The sequence below is a fragment of the Musca domestica genome, unplaced genomic scaffold (genome assembly GCF_030504385.1).
Source record: "Musca domestica strain aabys unplaced genomic scaffold, Musca_domestica.polishedcontigs.V.1.1 15, whole genome shotgun sequence".
Classification (NCBI taxonomy): Eukaryota; Metazoa; Arthropoda; class Insecta; order Diptera; family Muscidae; genus Musca; species Musca domestica.
Window position 1 is genome coordinate 12330042 of NW_026712207.1, and position 15415 is coordinate 12345456.

Below are 15415 nucleotides of genomic sequence, written 5' to 3' on the forward strand. Positions count from 1 at the left end.
TCTTATCCTCTCAGAATGAAAAACGTGAAATTATAGGCATTTTTGGTGAAAATTACTTTTATGTTTCTTTTAATTTAGACCCTTATTGATATGAAGGCTTCGTAAATTTTTATTTACCCATTTTTTGGCCACAAAAGCCTATTAATGTCTACAAGGAGTAGCATTCCTATCCTCAGAATGAAAAACGTGAAATTATAGGCATTTTTTGTGAAAACTACTTTTATGTTTCTTTTTATTTAGACCCTTATTGAAATGAATGAAATGAAGCGGCTTTCAAAAATAATTCGCTCATTTGGATCATGTGTTTCAATAGATGGCGCTATTTACATGTCTTTGCCAGTGTTACCAACCACTTCAACATATCTCTTCAAAATTCATTGCCTGTTTTTAGGCGCACATAAATGTCAGCGCCACCGTAAGTTAAATGCATATAAATAATGAGAAAATAACTTTTTCGGCTTTATAATTTATTAAATATCAAATAAAAGTAATCTTCATTTATATTCAGTTTATTTACAAAACATAAATTCATATAAACATATATAACTATTAGAAACTTTACATAACGTTTAGAATAAAAAAGAATATACAAAAACAAAACAAAAAATACCCTTAAAACTATTGAGCATTATACACACATGTAAATATAGAATTTAGGTATAAATATTTCATTTATTTCTCTTTGTAAAAAAACATAAACAACATAAAAAATATGTAATTAAAATTAATAAATTACTTCGCTAAAACAGACAACAATTGTGGTAATAGTACACGTATTTCGTTTGTAACGCTAGTAATAGTTGTGTGGTAGTGGCGAAAATTGGTTTTGTGTAACATTTTCCGTTTTTTTTTTGTTTGTTTGTAATACGTTTAGAAATTTGTAGTGAGTAATAGTTTTGCTTAAACGTGATTATTATTAGCACACAAAATGATGGCATGGCGGTTTCTTGTTTCTTATAGCACAAATTTTTAAAAATTAATAGACTTTGAACGATGGTTGCAGAATTATGTTCATTAGCAGTGTTGTTGTAGTTATTTTCTTTTGGTATCAGCCGTTTGTTATTCCGGTTGTGCCTCTTCCAGATTCATAAATACATTACGCATATGTTCCAAATCTGGTGGTGCTGTATCTGGATTTCGTATCCATATATTGTAGGCTCGTTTATCTGTCAGCGTCAGAGGTTTAAAACATTTTGGATTAAGAGCCTCTTCGCCGGATATTTTTGAATTGTAGCGCGCATAGAGGAATACACGGTAGCGCCAATTGTCAAATGTCTGTAAATAGAAAAGCAGAGAGTAATTTAAACATTAAAAAATTTTCAATTACACAATTTTTTTCAGAAATACAATGAAAGTTTTGCTGTAATCTCTCCACATCTGTACAATTTTGTACATTTTGTAGAAAGTTTTTACTATGAACCAATAAGGAAAGAACACAAATCGGACAGGGCTGACTATATGATAGCCAATATCCATATTTATAAGAGCTTCCGCAGCAAATCTTATAGCTACCGCAAAGTAGATTTTTTGGTGATTGGGTTCTTGAAACGAAAATCAATTTTTTTTATAGAACAAGTAAAAAAGTAGTAAGTTCGGCTGGGCCGAAATTTGAATACCCTCCCATTTAAAACGAAATTGAAAATTTTCAAAAAATAACATCCGCCATTTGGAAGGAACTTGGAAATTTTCAAAAAAAATAACAACCGCTAAAAATTCTGTTAAAATTTTAAAAATACCGATTATAGCCGTTATATTGGGATATATACGAAGATGTGGACCTGTATAGGCAACTTTTGTCATAAGCCATTACAATATTCAAATACGAAACATGAAAAAATTGGTAAATAATGTAGCTAAAATCGTCAAAATACCGAATATGGGGAGGTACTGATAGATGGAGCCCATACCTGAAGACCTGGATCGGCATAGACAATTTTCTGTCATAGACTGTAGTTTCCATTACGAACTCCAAATACGAAATGTAAAACAAAAACGGTTAATAATGTCGCTAAAATCATAAAAATGCCGAATATTGGTAGGTACCGTTGTATGTGGACTATACGATATCGTGGATCTTTACAGACATTTCTCTTCAAGGGAGTAAAGTGCTTGGAAGGAACTTCTAGTACAGGTTCTTAGACAATTCCATTGAATAATGTATCTAAAATCATCAAAATATCGAATATATAGAGAGGTGCCGTTATATGGGGGATAAACGAAAACGTGGACGACAATCTTCCAGTGGATAAAGTACTCAGAAGAAACCCTTTTTGTAGATTTTCAGACAATTTCATTGAAAAATTTGTATGTGGGCTTTACGATATCGTAGATCTATATATACAATTCTCTTCCAGGGGGTTATGTACTCAAAAGGAACTCCTTGTGTCAATTTTCGCACAATTCCATTGAAAAATGTGGCTAAAATCTTAAAAATAGCTAATATAGGGGGTACCGTTGTATGGAGGGGCTGTACGATATCGTAGACCTATATAGAAAATTTTCTTTCCGACGGTAAAGTAGTCACGAAGAACTGTGTAGAATTTCGGACAATTTCAACAATAAATTCATCAAAATACCGAATATCAGGGGGTACCGTTGTATGGGGGCCATATGATATCGTGGACCTATATAAATTATTCTCTTCCAGGGGGTAAAGTACTCAGAAAGAACTCCTTGTGCTGATTTTTAGATAAATCCATTGGAAAATGTGACTAAAATCATCAAAATACCGAATACCGGGGGGCCACCGTTGTATGGGGGCTATACGATATGGTGGACCGATATATATATCTTCGAACTTGACCTGCCTGCAGACAAAAAACTGACCTGTAGAAAATTCTAGCTTCCTCTCTTTGTTTTTTTTTTTTTTTTTTTTGATTACAACAGACGGGCGGGCGGACGGACAGGGCTAAATAGTTAAATTTTACGCTGATCAAGAATATTTATACTTTGTTATGTCTAAAATTATTATTTCGATGAGCTACGAACGGAATGACGAACTTAATGTACCCTCCATACTATTTATGGTGGATGGTATAAAAGTTGTGTTCAACGACGAAGCATTGCCAAAGCTACCAATGCATCATGAAAAAGTCACATTTTGTGCGATTTATGAGCAGGTGATATCATTTAACCATACTTCTTTAAAGAGGCTGTGATGTAATGCAGCTGTAAATAGTGAGCGCTATGACATCCAACATTTTTTTTGCCCAAAATTCATCAGCTTGACATGTGGTTACATCCGAAGGCCAAACAAATGAATTGCACAGGTTTGTCTCAGTCGGAAAATAAATGCGACCTGTAACCTGCTTGCAAAAATACATGGACAGACGCAACTATAGGTATATCTTCTTCCCTTTTGCATGTTATAAACAAATGCTAAGGGAGGCAGATTCTTGTCAAAACATATCGTGGTTTATATTTTTTATAATGGATATAGCATATCCATTTTTCTCGAACTGTAAGTAATCGAAAAGTCATTTTATTCCAAAAGTCAAAGCCCGCAATAGGGCCGAATGTCCTTTGTATAATATATTGTAGTTTCCTTTGTTAAATTTTATCCCATTGCTGTGGGAATATTCGCACCATTCTATCCCACCAATTCTTTACTTTGAAAATGAAAAGATGAAATATTTCCAAAATTTAAAATTCATCTAACCAACCTGTTTCCATTCGGCAACATGTTTCACTGCTCCTTGAGGTACTGAGTTTAGAATGTCGGCCAATTTAATCCAATAACGATTCAATACAGGATCATTGCGTCTATGCTCGTTAATGATGGCATGCTGTTCCAAGAAATTGACATAGACTTCTTTCTGTTTTTTCGACATGCGTTCCTTACGCTCTGCAGGAATGAAAAAAGGGAGGAAAAGCGTAAGATTAATGTTTCGAAATCACTTTAACAAAACTTACGTCTCAAACTGTTCGATGTGGTGGTTTCATGCAATAAGGATTCTATGTGTGGCTGGTGTTGTTGTTGTTGCTGCTGATGCTGTTGTTGTTGCTGCTGCTGCTGTAAATGCTGTTGTTGCTGTAGAAAATATTCATGCATGCGTTCTAAATGCAATTCCTGTTCCTGTAATTCCCTTTCCATATAAGTGTTCTCCTCATCGGTATCGGGATTATTGTGCAATTTTAAAGCTGATGTTGATGAGCTTAAGGCTAAAGCTGCTGCCGCCGCCGCTGCTGCTGCTGCCTGTTGTTGGCTAGCCACGGAGCTACCATCACTTGCAGGTTGTGGTGGTGGAGGCGGCGGAGGCTGATGGTGATGATGTGACTGTTGTTGTTGGTGTACGTGTACGGCAGGTGGCGATGATACTTCATCATAGTCTATTTTGGGCTCTACTTCAAAGTGTTCGGTGGCAGTACTGTCCATGTGATTGGAAGGCAGTAAGTTCACATTTGAAATGCGCAATTTTAGGGGTGGCTCTTCATCGTTATCCGGTGAATGTTGTGAATTGGAAGCACTACTGAATTGATGCGATGTAGTCTGATGCTGTTGCTGTAGATGATGATTATGGCTGTTGTGTTCTGGTCCACTGGCAGTGTTGTGTTGGTTTTTCGAAGGTTCGTGTAAATCTAAAGCTTGTTTTTGTGTTGAACCACAACGGCAGGAAAAACAATTTGATATCAGTGTGTGATAGTTGTCTTTACAGGGATCAAAGACTGCAAAGAAGATTAGAGAACAAAAATGGATTGATTAGTTTCATGGGAACAAAGTTAGCAAAGGAAAAATGATGTATATTTAAAACTACGCATATCACCTTTAAAAAAAGTTTTTCATCTAATACAAAATTCGAGGAATATGCATAGGTGGACGAGAGTGTTATTACTCTATCCGACCTTACATTCTTAGTTCTTAAGGGAACGCAGGTACATTTTGGATATTATTAAAATCGATGACGATATTTAATAACCGGGATATATATAAAAAATAGTTACAAACGCTCGATCCAATAACACATACTGCCGATGTATAAACCAACTTTCCAACAAATCTTTCAAGAATTAAGACTTTTAGGATGGCTAAAGAAATAGCAAAGTTGTTGCACTTTTGAAAATTAAACACAACATATGTTGTTAGCACATTACCATTAAATGTTACAATAACTTTTTTTCTTTTGCTAATTTCGCAAGACTATTTCATTAGCCTTAAATAAAAATAGAACAATTTGCAACAACAAAATTAAAAAAAAAAATAAATCATTTGTCTATTTAACCACGGAAATAGACTACGAAACTCAATAGGCTTACAATTAATAATGCTTTTCAAATATATTTAGTGGACTCAATCATTTTTATTGCACTTTGGCATAAACACAGTGGTTTATTATTCTTATGGAATAATTATATATATTGTTTTAAAAAAATATGTCATTTGTAAGTGAAGATAGAGAAATAATAAAATTTAATTTTAAATATGTTCAGTATTTTTAGTCTGGGGTTTTTTTGAATGGCCTCTCAGAAATGCCATTTGACTAAAGGCAACTTCTAGTTTTCTTTAGAATGTTCGCCACCAAGAGGAAGACATTTTCACATGTCGTAGTCAATAATCATAATCGGCTTGCGATTCGTCTAAAGAAGAAAACATTTCCATTTTATCGAAATCTTGTGGTGCTGTACTCTTGTGACTAGTCCACATGGCATAGGCTCGTTGATCGGTGGGTGTTAGAGGTTTATAATTTTTGGGGTTTTGGGCGGCCGCTCCATCTAGTTTGCTGTTGTAACGGGTATACATGAAAACGCGATATCTCCAGGCATCAAATGTCTAGAAGAAGAAATAAAATCATTAAATAGAATTCACATATATATTCCTTTCAATCATTTTATTCTACCTGTTTCCATTCCTCAACATTTTTCACAGCTCCCTGAGGAACGCTATTCAATAAATTGGCTAATTTATTCCATAATGGCTCTAATAAGACATCATTACGTCGTTGGGTTAGCATACAGGGATTCTCTTCAAAGAATTTCACATATAATTCTTTTTGGTCCTTGGACATGCGTTCGCCTCTTCCTGCAAATTGAAATTCAAATTTAAAATAAAAAACAAAAATTAAATCTTTAGAACTTACTTCTAAATCGATTCATCATAACAGGGGAATATTGTGACTGATGCGAAGATGATGTTAAGTTGTGTTGAATATTTGCTACACCTGGTACTGAGGCCTGTGAGGGTGCCGCCGGGCCCAGTGGTGATCCTTGGCTGTTCAAAGGTGAATTACTTTGACTTGCCAAAATAGAATGATGACTGGCATAATTTCCGGCAAAATGTTGTACCAATTGCTGTTGATGTAATTGTTGCTGATGATGCTGCTCGTGTTGTTGTTGTTGATGGTGCTGTTGTTGTTGCTGCAAATGATGCTGTTGCATTATATGTTCTTCGCGTTCGTATCTTAAGTCTCTCGATTCCATCATATCGCTATCGTCCTGCTCACATTTGGGCACAATCATAGGTCCTATCGCTTGGGTAATTGTATCGCTATTATTTTGACTATAGACCTGAGATACTCTGATCTTCTGCTCAGTTTCCAGATTACTGGTGTTATCACTTTGATTCTCAATAGCATCAAGAGGTGAACGAGATCGTGACATTAGCCCCATATTTGTGGATACATTCATGCCACCACTACCGCCCACATACATTTGTGATGAGATTTGTGAGCCCGGCGGCAGGGGTGAGTCGAGATTAGAAGACGATTCACTGGACTTTTGAGGCAGGGTTACACATGTTTGCTTTTGGGAACACGATGGCTCATAGTTAAGTAGCTGTTCCTTCAACAAGCTGTTCTCCTCATTACCTGAAAGAAAAAGCATTTTAAAATGCTGCGTTTTAATAGACAATATAAACTTCTAGACTTACAAGCAATAAGTTAACGGGACGTAGGACGCAGATTTTAGCGAATTTTTTTCTTTGCCACGTTATGAATGTAGTAAACACTTGAATGCAACGACAATTTTCAAAATCAAATGTAACATTTACTTTAAAACATTCACTATTTTACAAAGTGGTTTAGACATTTATCCAGATACTTGCAAGGAGTATAAATAAGTTTTTAATGAATTATTGAAATAAAATAAATTTCAGATGTTTTAAACAGGAAGAACATTTATGATTCCTAGTTGCTTAAAAATAATTCTTAGGAAAAAATAAAGGGCTACTTCGGCATGTCAAAAGGAAATGTATGCGAAAGAAAAACACCAATCCTACGCGATTTTTATACTTATTTATTTTTATAAAAAAATAAAAAAAGTAAAATAGCATCAGTCGGTTTTTTACCGACAAATGTATACCCCCAGCTCTGAGTTATGATTATTCAAACTATTGACCCTTAATGGGCGAGGTTCCGAAGCAGTTGATCAATATTGACCAAATCGTATCTGCCCTAAGACTGATATAAATATGGACTTTATCGACAACTTCCTCTACTTTGTATGAGATGTGTGCAAATTTTTGGAAAATGTGGAAATATGCGTGTGGTGAAGGAAATCGAATATTTATATCCAATTTTATGCGAAATCATAAATTACATATTCATTTCTGTTTAAGAGAAATATTTAAATATAAAGAGTTGTGAAGAATCACCGCCTTGTTTCGCAAGTTATGACAGAAATAAGTATTGGAAATTGTGAACCTTTGATTGTGAGATACCAGACGGGGTTGGCAGATCATCTTCACAACAGATTGCGTTACCAAAAATATATGGATGTGTGAAATATGAAGAGAGTTAGATACTTATTTCGCTTTCTTTGAGCGTTTTGTTTTTCAAAATCTTGAACCCTATGTTGGGGAGGTACCAGAAGAAATGGTGCGATCTCTACAATCTTTATAAGAGATATTGTGTTGATGGAAATATCATAACTTCGCGTTTTATGATCTTCATGGATACTCAAAATGTTGACCTTTTGCAGAAGAGGTACCAGAAGTAGTAGACCGATATATCCCATCTTCAAAGCAGACCTTGGGTTAATAAAAACATTGTGATATGTGTAATTTGAAGAGAATCGGATGTTTATTTCGGATTTTATGAACGTTTGGTTATTCAAATGCAGACCCTTTGTGGGGGAGTTACCAGAAAGAATGGTCCGATCTCAACCATTTTTATTACAGATCTTGTGTTGATGGAAATATTAAGATGTGCCAAGTGGAATCGGATGTTAATTTCGTTTTCTATAAGGTTCATGAGTATTCAAAATGTTGACCTTATGTGGGGGACCTACTAAAAGGAGTGGACCGATATTTTCCACTTTCACACCACACCTTGGATTAATGAAAACATATTGTAATATATGTAATTTGAAGACAATCGGACTCTTACATCACATTTTATAAGAGTTAGAATTAGTCAAAATTTCGACTCTTTTTGCACCTGCCCAAGCACTGATGTAAATATTATGGTTTACAAGTTGGAGCAAAATCGGATTATCCTTTTTCTATTTGTGCAGTTAATTATTTTCTTTGAAAATGTTAACATTTTGTGGGGGAGGTACCAGAAGGAGTGGACCGATATTGCCCATCTCCGTACCGGATCTAAGTTTGACAATAATATTACGATGTACCATGTTTGGATCAAATCGACTGTTTCGACAGGTAACGTGTGCACCCGCCAGACATACAGACGTACAGACGTCGCTAGATCGACTCCAAATGTCCTGAAACGGATTTGGTTCAATGAGACCTAGGGTCTAAAACCGTTATTTCAATAAGGCACGTTTTTGACGTATCAAATGATATATACCCTCTCAAGCCATATGACCGAGGGTATAATTAAATCACGTTTAGAATTGTTGCTTTCTCGTCATACAGGAACTATTCCTTAACTTGATTTCGCCCATAATTGTAACGTTCACTTTATTACAGGGGTCAAATTCTATCTCCCTTTTTTGATAGCAATTGGTTGTGATATTTCATTGTAAGAAGTGTCCTCGGAAATAAATATGATACGGTTTCAAGGTAAGCTGTATATAAGACAGTTATTGATTTATAAAACTAGGAGCTTTAGATGTGCACCGAGTGGGTCCGACAGATCTTTCACATGGAGTAACTTAATAGTTCGAGGCTGTACATTCTATAACCGATATTAAATTAATTTCTCAGCAATAAGGTTTACTCTAGTCTAGATCGTTTAGATGATATTCGATTTATGGTACTAAACCTTTTTGGAAAAGCTTTATAACCTTTTGGAAAAACGTTATATCATCAAGCATATTCATGCGAAATGTCGATATATTAATTAAATCCAATGAACATTTTTTATATGGATTAGTTTAATCCTTGGGAAAGATTTGTGCTTTTGGCTTGATATATGAATTTCATTTAAGTAAACTCTATGGGAGACAAATTTGACAATTGGATCTGTAAAAAATAATTTAAAAAGTCATTATATTTATGTGTTTTAAAAAAGGTTAACATGTTGATTCCCTTCTTAATATGTAATACAAGTCTTAACGAAGACATAATACTTTCATAACAACTGAATGGTTAATGAGAACAAATAAACTAGTTATCATAAAAAAACTTACCCTGGCCAATTTCTATAACGAAGTTGGTCAAGTCATGACGTTGGGCTAAGTATTGCAATAACAGCTCATCGGGTATGTTGAAACCAATTTTTTTATTGCGAAATTCAAAATTGTAAATTCCAAAAGCAGCTCGAACTGTAAATAAAAAGTACATAATAAGCATTAGAAAACGTTTTTCTAGATTAAAATCCATTATCATTCGTTAACATTATGTGGCATGGTGGTGGATTGTGTTATTATTATTGTTGTTGATGGCGCGCAATATAGCAGAAAGCGCTCTACAAGTAATTAATATAGAAGCATAATAATAAAAAGTTAAAAATAGAAGCATATTCTCTTTTGCTATAGAACGCAAACACAGACGAACCAAATGAATGGCAAGCTATCTCGCTGCTCAACGAATGAAAACAAAACAACGTTGCGGGCTAAACGCGAATAAACAATTTGCGTATAGTAATTAAAATAGTATTTAGGATGCCATATTTATGTTTTCTTTCCATGTGTTAGGCGGGCATTATTTCATAAAAACTTAGAATTTAAGAACCTAGAGAATTTTTAGTGGACATTTTCTAGATAACAAAACAAATAAAAACGACATTTTGTTGGGTTGGACTTAGATACATGATTTGAAATCAGCTATACTTAAAATCCTTTAAATTTGGAAGTTCCGATATGTGGGGCTATATCTTTATATGTTTATATCTTTCACCATAGAAACTGAAATATGCAATTACAGCTGTTCTGGCTAAAAATTTGAGCCCAAAATATCAAAACCTCGAATATCAGGAAGACTTCATATATGGATAGTATGGCAAAAAATGGCCCTAAATTAATTTTTTTAAAACCAGTTGCACTACCCATAGTTTATGATGTTTTGATACGGTCAAAAACTTGTACCAAACCCATCGAAATACCGAAATCAGGAGATATCGGTGTATTGAGTGGTTACAGCAGAAAGTGGATCTATGTAGAACAGAAGTTAAGCTGACCACTGAAAGCCCGAAATGTCAAATTAAAGTAGATTTGGTCAGAAATTAAGTCTAAAACCTTCGACAGAGCGAAAGTCAGGAGATACCCTAATAAGGGGACTATACCAAAAATTAGTCAAACGTAGAATATTTTCTGGGAGGAATTTAAATATCCACTGAGAAATATTTGTATGGGAATATAACACAATACCTTCAAAATACCGATTAACTGGTGGTACCTTTTAATAGGCATAAACCTAAAAGTGGTCGGATATATTCAATTTTAATACCAAAACCTTCCATTTTCAATCTATGCCTAATTTTGTTTTAATTTTCTTGAAAAGTGTAACCTTCCTTTGGATGTAAACAGACCTATAAAGTTGAACAAAATCGGAAATTTATGCCGATTACGATTACATATATACTTTATGGGGCTTCCGAAGAATATTTCGAATGAATCCATCTTCTTGTCATAATTCAAGACAAGTAAACTTTCCAAATTACTTCTGTATTGTTCCACAACAAGATGCACTACATAGCTCCAAGTCAACTATTTACTTCACACAACATTTTTGGAAATTTTCCATCTTTAACGGCCACAATAACACAACGTCTGGCAACCTGTTTGATGATGGCAAACGGCACGAAAATGTAAAACTACCACAGAACAAACAGACAACATTCATCCATAGAAGACAAAATTTTAATTGCACTGAATACACACTTGAATTCTCTAAGATTACCATAGTGGAGACGAGGAACCGCCGCGACGGCGGGTCATGCAAACATTGTTTTATGTGTATGCTAAAAGGAATTTTTCTATTAATTAATTAGCAATAATGAACGAAGGCCAACCAAACCGACCAAAAAATAAGTTTTTCATTTTCGTCAACACTCACCGACATTCTTTAAATCCCAAATGCTTAGATCGCGATTTTCTTCAGGCACTCCAATCATCAAAAGCTTTTTGGTGTCTCGAAATTGAAATGGTAAAATAATGCCAGAACGTAAGACCATTGTGTATTTGGGGGAAACAGCGTGAAAAATTCCACTTAATTACTTTGCCTGCTGCCAATTATTAGACACAGAATTTGTTCTTTTTTTCGTTTTCGGTAATTTGCGCACTTTTCATTTAATTATTTTTCGTTTCTAATACATTGAGTTTACAGTAATCTGAATATTTTGTGTGACATTAATTTCTTTTATTAGAAGAGGACGTTTACTCGCGTTTCACACCTTCATTTGGGCTTTTAACTTGTCAAAATGAAAAAATTCTTCTAATCTTTAATTTTTATTTCGTTCATTTATCGTACGCATACATTTCCACTTTTATTTTATTTCATTCACATTCTCTCTTATGCCGATTCTTACTCTCCCTCTCAGGGTAAAAAGGCCCACACACACACACACACACATAAACACCGCACATAAGAGAAATAAGAGGAAAACACAAAAGACGATTCAAAACAAAAACACAAGCAAGGAGATTTGTTGTTGTTCTGGTTGTGCATTGTTTACGAATGTGATGACGAAATGCGAACAAATAAAAAACAATTTAAGGGAGCCCTAGATATTGACAATTTGTCATGTTCCATAGAAGAAGCTTACCACTTGCATTTGTCGTGGTCACCAACAATGTAAACAACATTATGGGGGTTAGGAATATCTATATTTTCCTTGTTAAATTGCATTATATATTGTTTTTCTGTTATTGAGATGAATTTTTGTGACTTTTTTCATATGGGGCAATATGAAAATAAAAGATAAAATAGTTGGCAACGCCGTAGAGGGGTATTTTGCAACTGGTAACCACAAAGTGGTGTAACCACTATGAAACATGTGTCAAAGCAATTTAATGAAAGGAACATGAGAGCCAAGATGAATGCCAGTAAACGTTAATGTTTTTTTAGAAAATGAACTCATCGTATCATACATTCAGTTATTCGAAAGGTAACAAATGCGGAGAAAAAAACAATTATATTTAATCGTTTGAATATTTATTACAACTTATGGAAAACGCAAACGAAATAAACCCTATCCCTTTTAATTAAAATAAGAAAGGATGTGGTAGTTAAAAATAAAAAAGTCTGTGGGTATGCCCACTGCTCATTTTTTCAAGATACCTTGTTTTGAATGCCAAATTTACCCACATAGGTTTTTTATATATAAAATGAATAAACTTGCTAAATTACTACAGACACCAGTTCTGAACTTCTGCGCAAGATCAAGCTTGGTTTGAAGTATTAGCTTGCTTCATAAACTGAATATACTGTTTTGTGGATTTATGTCCAAGTAAACAGGTTAAAAAGTATCAGTGGGTTTTTTCGATAGATGTATAGCCTCAATCTATGGCCTTTTATTAAAATATATTTTGATAAGCGTTATGATGATTTAAATTTAGTTGGAGGCGAGGAGTGAGCTAATATTGTCTATGATATAAACATAGCGATGCACTAAATTTGGACGGTATCGACTAATTCCTTTACTTTACGTGAGATATGTGAGTTATAAGAAAGTGTGGACTGATATATCCCAGCTTTACATTAGATCTATTATTTATAAAAATATTGAGATACACGGTGTTTTAAGTAAACCCATAAGAAAGAAACGTCATGATTTTTACATTTTTTTTAATTTTATTGAATAAAAGCAAAAAATATCGGAAATAGCATCAAATTTTAGAATAAGTTTAGATTTGTTCGAATTGGTCACCTTTGGCACGAATTATGGCCTTCAAACGGCCAATGAAAACGCCACACGCTGCCCGAATGTTGCTCTGCGGTATTTTGGCCCATTCTCGGCAATGCGCTTGCTTGAGGTGATCGACATTTTGGTATTTTTTAGTGCCAACCTTGCTTTCCAAAATACTCCAGACACCATAGTTCAACGGATTGCTATCCGGAAATTTTGGTGGCCATTGTGCGATAATGTTCGGCATTGATTCTGATGCCACGGTTGAGTAATACGAGCGGAGAGCGACCATCGGCTGTTACGGCGGTCCACACGATCACCATGGCCGACGCTTGAGTTCTGGTGGCCAACCGAAGGTGCACATTTTCAGCTGAACTCTTTGGCAAGTAAACACGATCATTTTGTTTGTTTACAAACTGCTGGGCAACGAATGTTTTCTCATCGAAGCTATTCTTTAGCTCTTTTGAGTCTATTTTCTTTCTGTTGCGGCGTAAGCTGTTGCACTTTTTGGAATTTCAAAGGCTTTACCCGAGCTCATATTTCAATATTTTCCGAATGAAATATTGCGATATGTTCAGCTCACGAACCATTTTTCGGCCACTGCGATGCGGGTTTCGATCAAGTCGCTTCTTTACTTTTCGAACTTTTTTTTGCTGATGTTGCTGTTTTCTTCCGCCCACTTTCTTCATGTTGGGCTACGCTACCAGTATTACGGTAACGAGCGATGGTGCGAGAAACAAAAGATTTATTCACTTTTAAATGCTGGAGTGCCCTAACGATAGCCACTTGTGTCTTTCCAGCCAAATATAAAGAAATCACACTACCACGCTTGTATTCCATCACGAATAACGTTTTTTTCTCGAAAATTCTCACCAAAATGCTTTTGTACGCTTGTAAACAATATAATGAGCTGTCAGAGGGATAATTTTAAAAGCTATCGGACGAGTGGCTTAGAAATGCCAGAAGTCCTGAGCTGGCTACAGTTTTTTTCATCTCACCCTTTATACCATTTCTTCACTTAGTGTTTTGTTGGTGGAATTATTAGGTTTTGACAAATTTGAAATGAATCCGATTCTCACTTCGATTTTTATGAGCGTCAAAATATTGGCCCATTTTGGGGGGTACCAGAGGAAGTGGTATGTACTATCCTATCTTCATACCAGAACTTATGTTGGTGGATATTTAACTATTTTTTTCACATCATTCAGATTTTTAACCCTTTTCGGATGGAAGAGGGCCTATATAGTCAATATTCACATCTGACATAGCACTAATACAAATATTTGGTTTTAAAAACATTGTACTCAATTGAATCAATTTTGTTTTCTAAGAAGTAAAAAAGTAAAAAGATAAGTTGACCATCTCGGAACTCAATCTAGGTTTGATAATAGTATTACTATATTTTTTGTGCGCACCAGCCAGACAGACAAACGGATGGACAACTCTTGATCTACTCCAAATGTCCTGAAATGGATTTCGCCCAAAAGACCTATTGTATAAAACTGTTACTTTGAAGGAGGTACGTTTTTGGACGTATTAAATGATACATACCCTTCCTGATATCAATAAAAAATTGACAAAAATATAAAAAAGGAGTTGCTAACACAAAATTAAACGCATTTTTTGAGTTATGCCATCTTTTAGGTAAATGAGTGATTTGTATATTTTGTTGAATCTAATGAGGTGTAAAATAATAAAAATTTAATGTGGTGAAGTGTATAAAAGTAACAATGTTAATAAAATAAATATACCATATGAGGTAGAAGCTGCAGAAACCTTACTTGGTATGGGTATTGTGGAACCTGTACGAGATAAAATATGATTTTCATTTGGAACTGAAATATAAGCTTATTTAAATTATATGTTAGAAAAATATTACAATCCCTTGAGGAACAAAAAAGGCCACTTGATATGGGTATTGTGGAACCTGTACGTGATAAAATAGGAGTTTCATTTGGAGCTAAAGTAGAAGTTTTTTTTAATTAATTGTTAGAAGAATACAAAATGTCTTGAGGAGAAAATAAAAAAAGGACCTGGTCCTTTTAATTTAAGCCATTAAAAATTGTACAAAATGCCTATCAAAGATGACAGATTTGCTTGAAAACCCTTATTTAAGTCGAGATCAACCCATAATAATTGGCGATGGGCAAAGATTAAGACATCGGTGTCTTTAAGAAAGCTTTGACATAAAGAAGCTTTGACATAAAGAAGCTTTGACATAAAAACCATAATAA

At 34.6% G+C, this 15415-nt stretch overlaps 1 protein-coding gene across 4 annotated transcripts; it reads right to left on the reverse strand.

Annotated features, from left to right (window-relative positions):
* Window positions 1-493: 493 nt before the first annotated feature.
* On the reverse strand, window positions 494-12246 carry LOC101896336 (PAX-interacting protein 1). Of its 4 annotated transcripts, none has more exons than XM_059119669.1 (5): window positions 12099-12246; window positions 9523-9657; window positions 3913-4665; window positions 3663-3844; window positions 494-1275 (listed from the first exon to the last, which is right to left on the reverse strand). In XM_059119669.1, exons 1-5 carry the CDS (start codon window positions 12136-12138, stop codon window positions 1060-1062), a joined length of 1326 nt encoding a protein of 441 aa, XP_058975652.1. In that variant the 5' UTR covers window positions 12139-12246; the 3' UTR covers window positions 494-1059. The 4 variants fall into 4 exon arrangements, with proteins under 4 accessions (XP_058975652.1, XP_005181326.1, XP_019891507.1 ...); XM_005181269.4 differs by lacking the exon at window positions 12099-12246 and adding an exon at window positions 11390-12061; XM_005181270.4 differs by lacking the exons at window positions 494-1275; window positions 3663-3844; window positions 3913-4665; window positions 12099-12246 and adding exons at window positions 5263-5767; window positions 5835-6016; window positions 6075-6800; window positions 11390-12052.
* Window positions 12247-15415: the final 3169 nt, after the last annotated feature.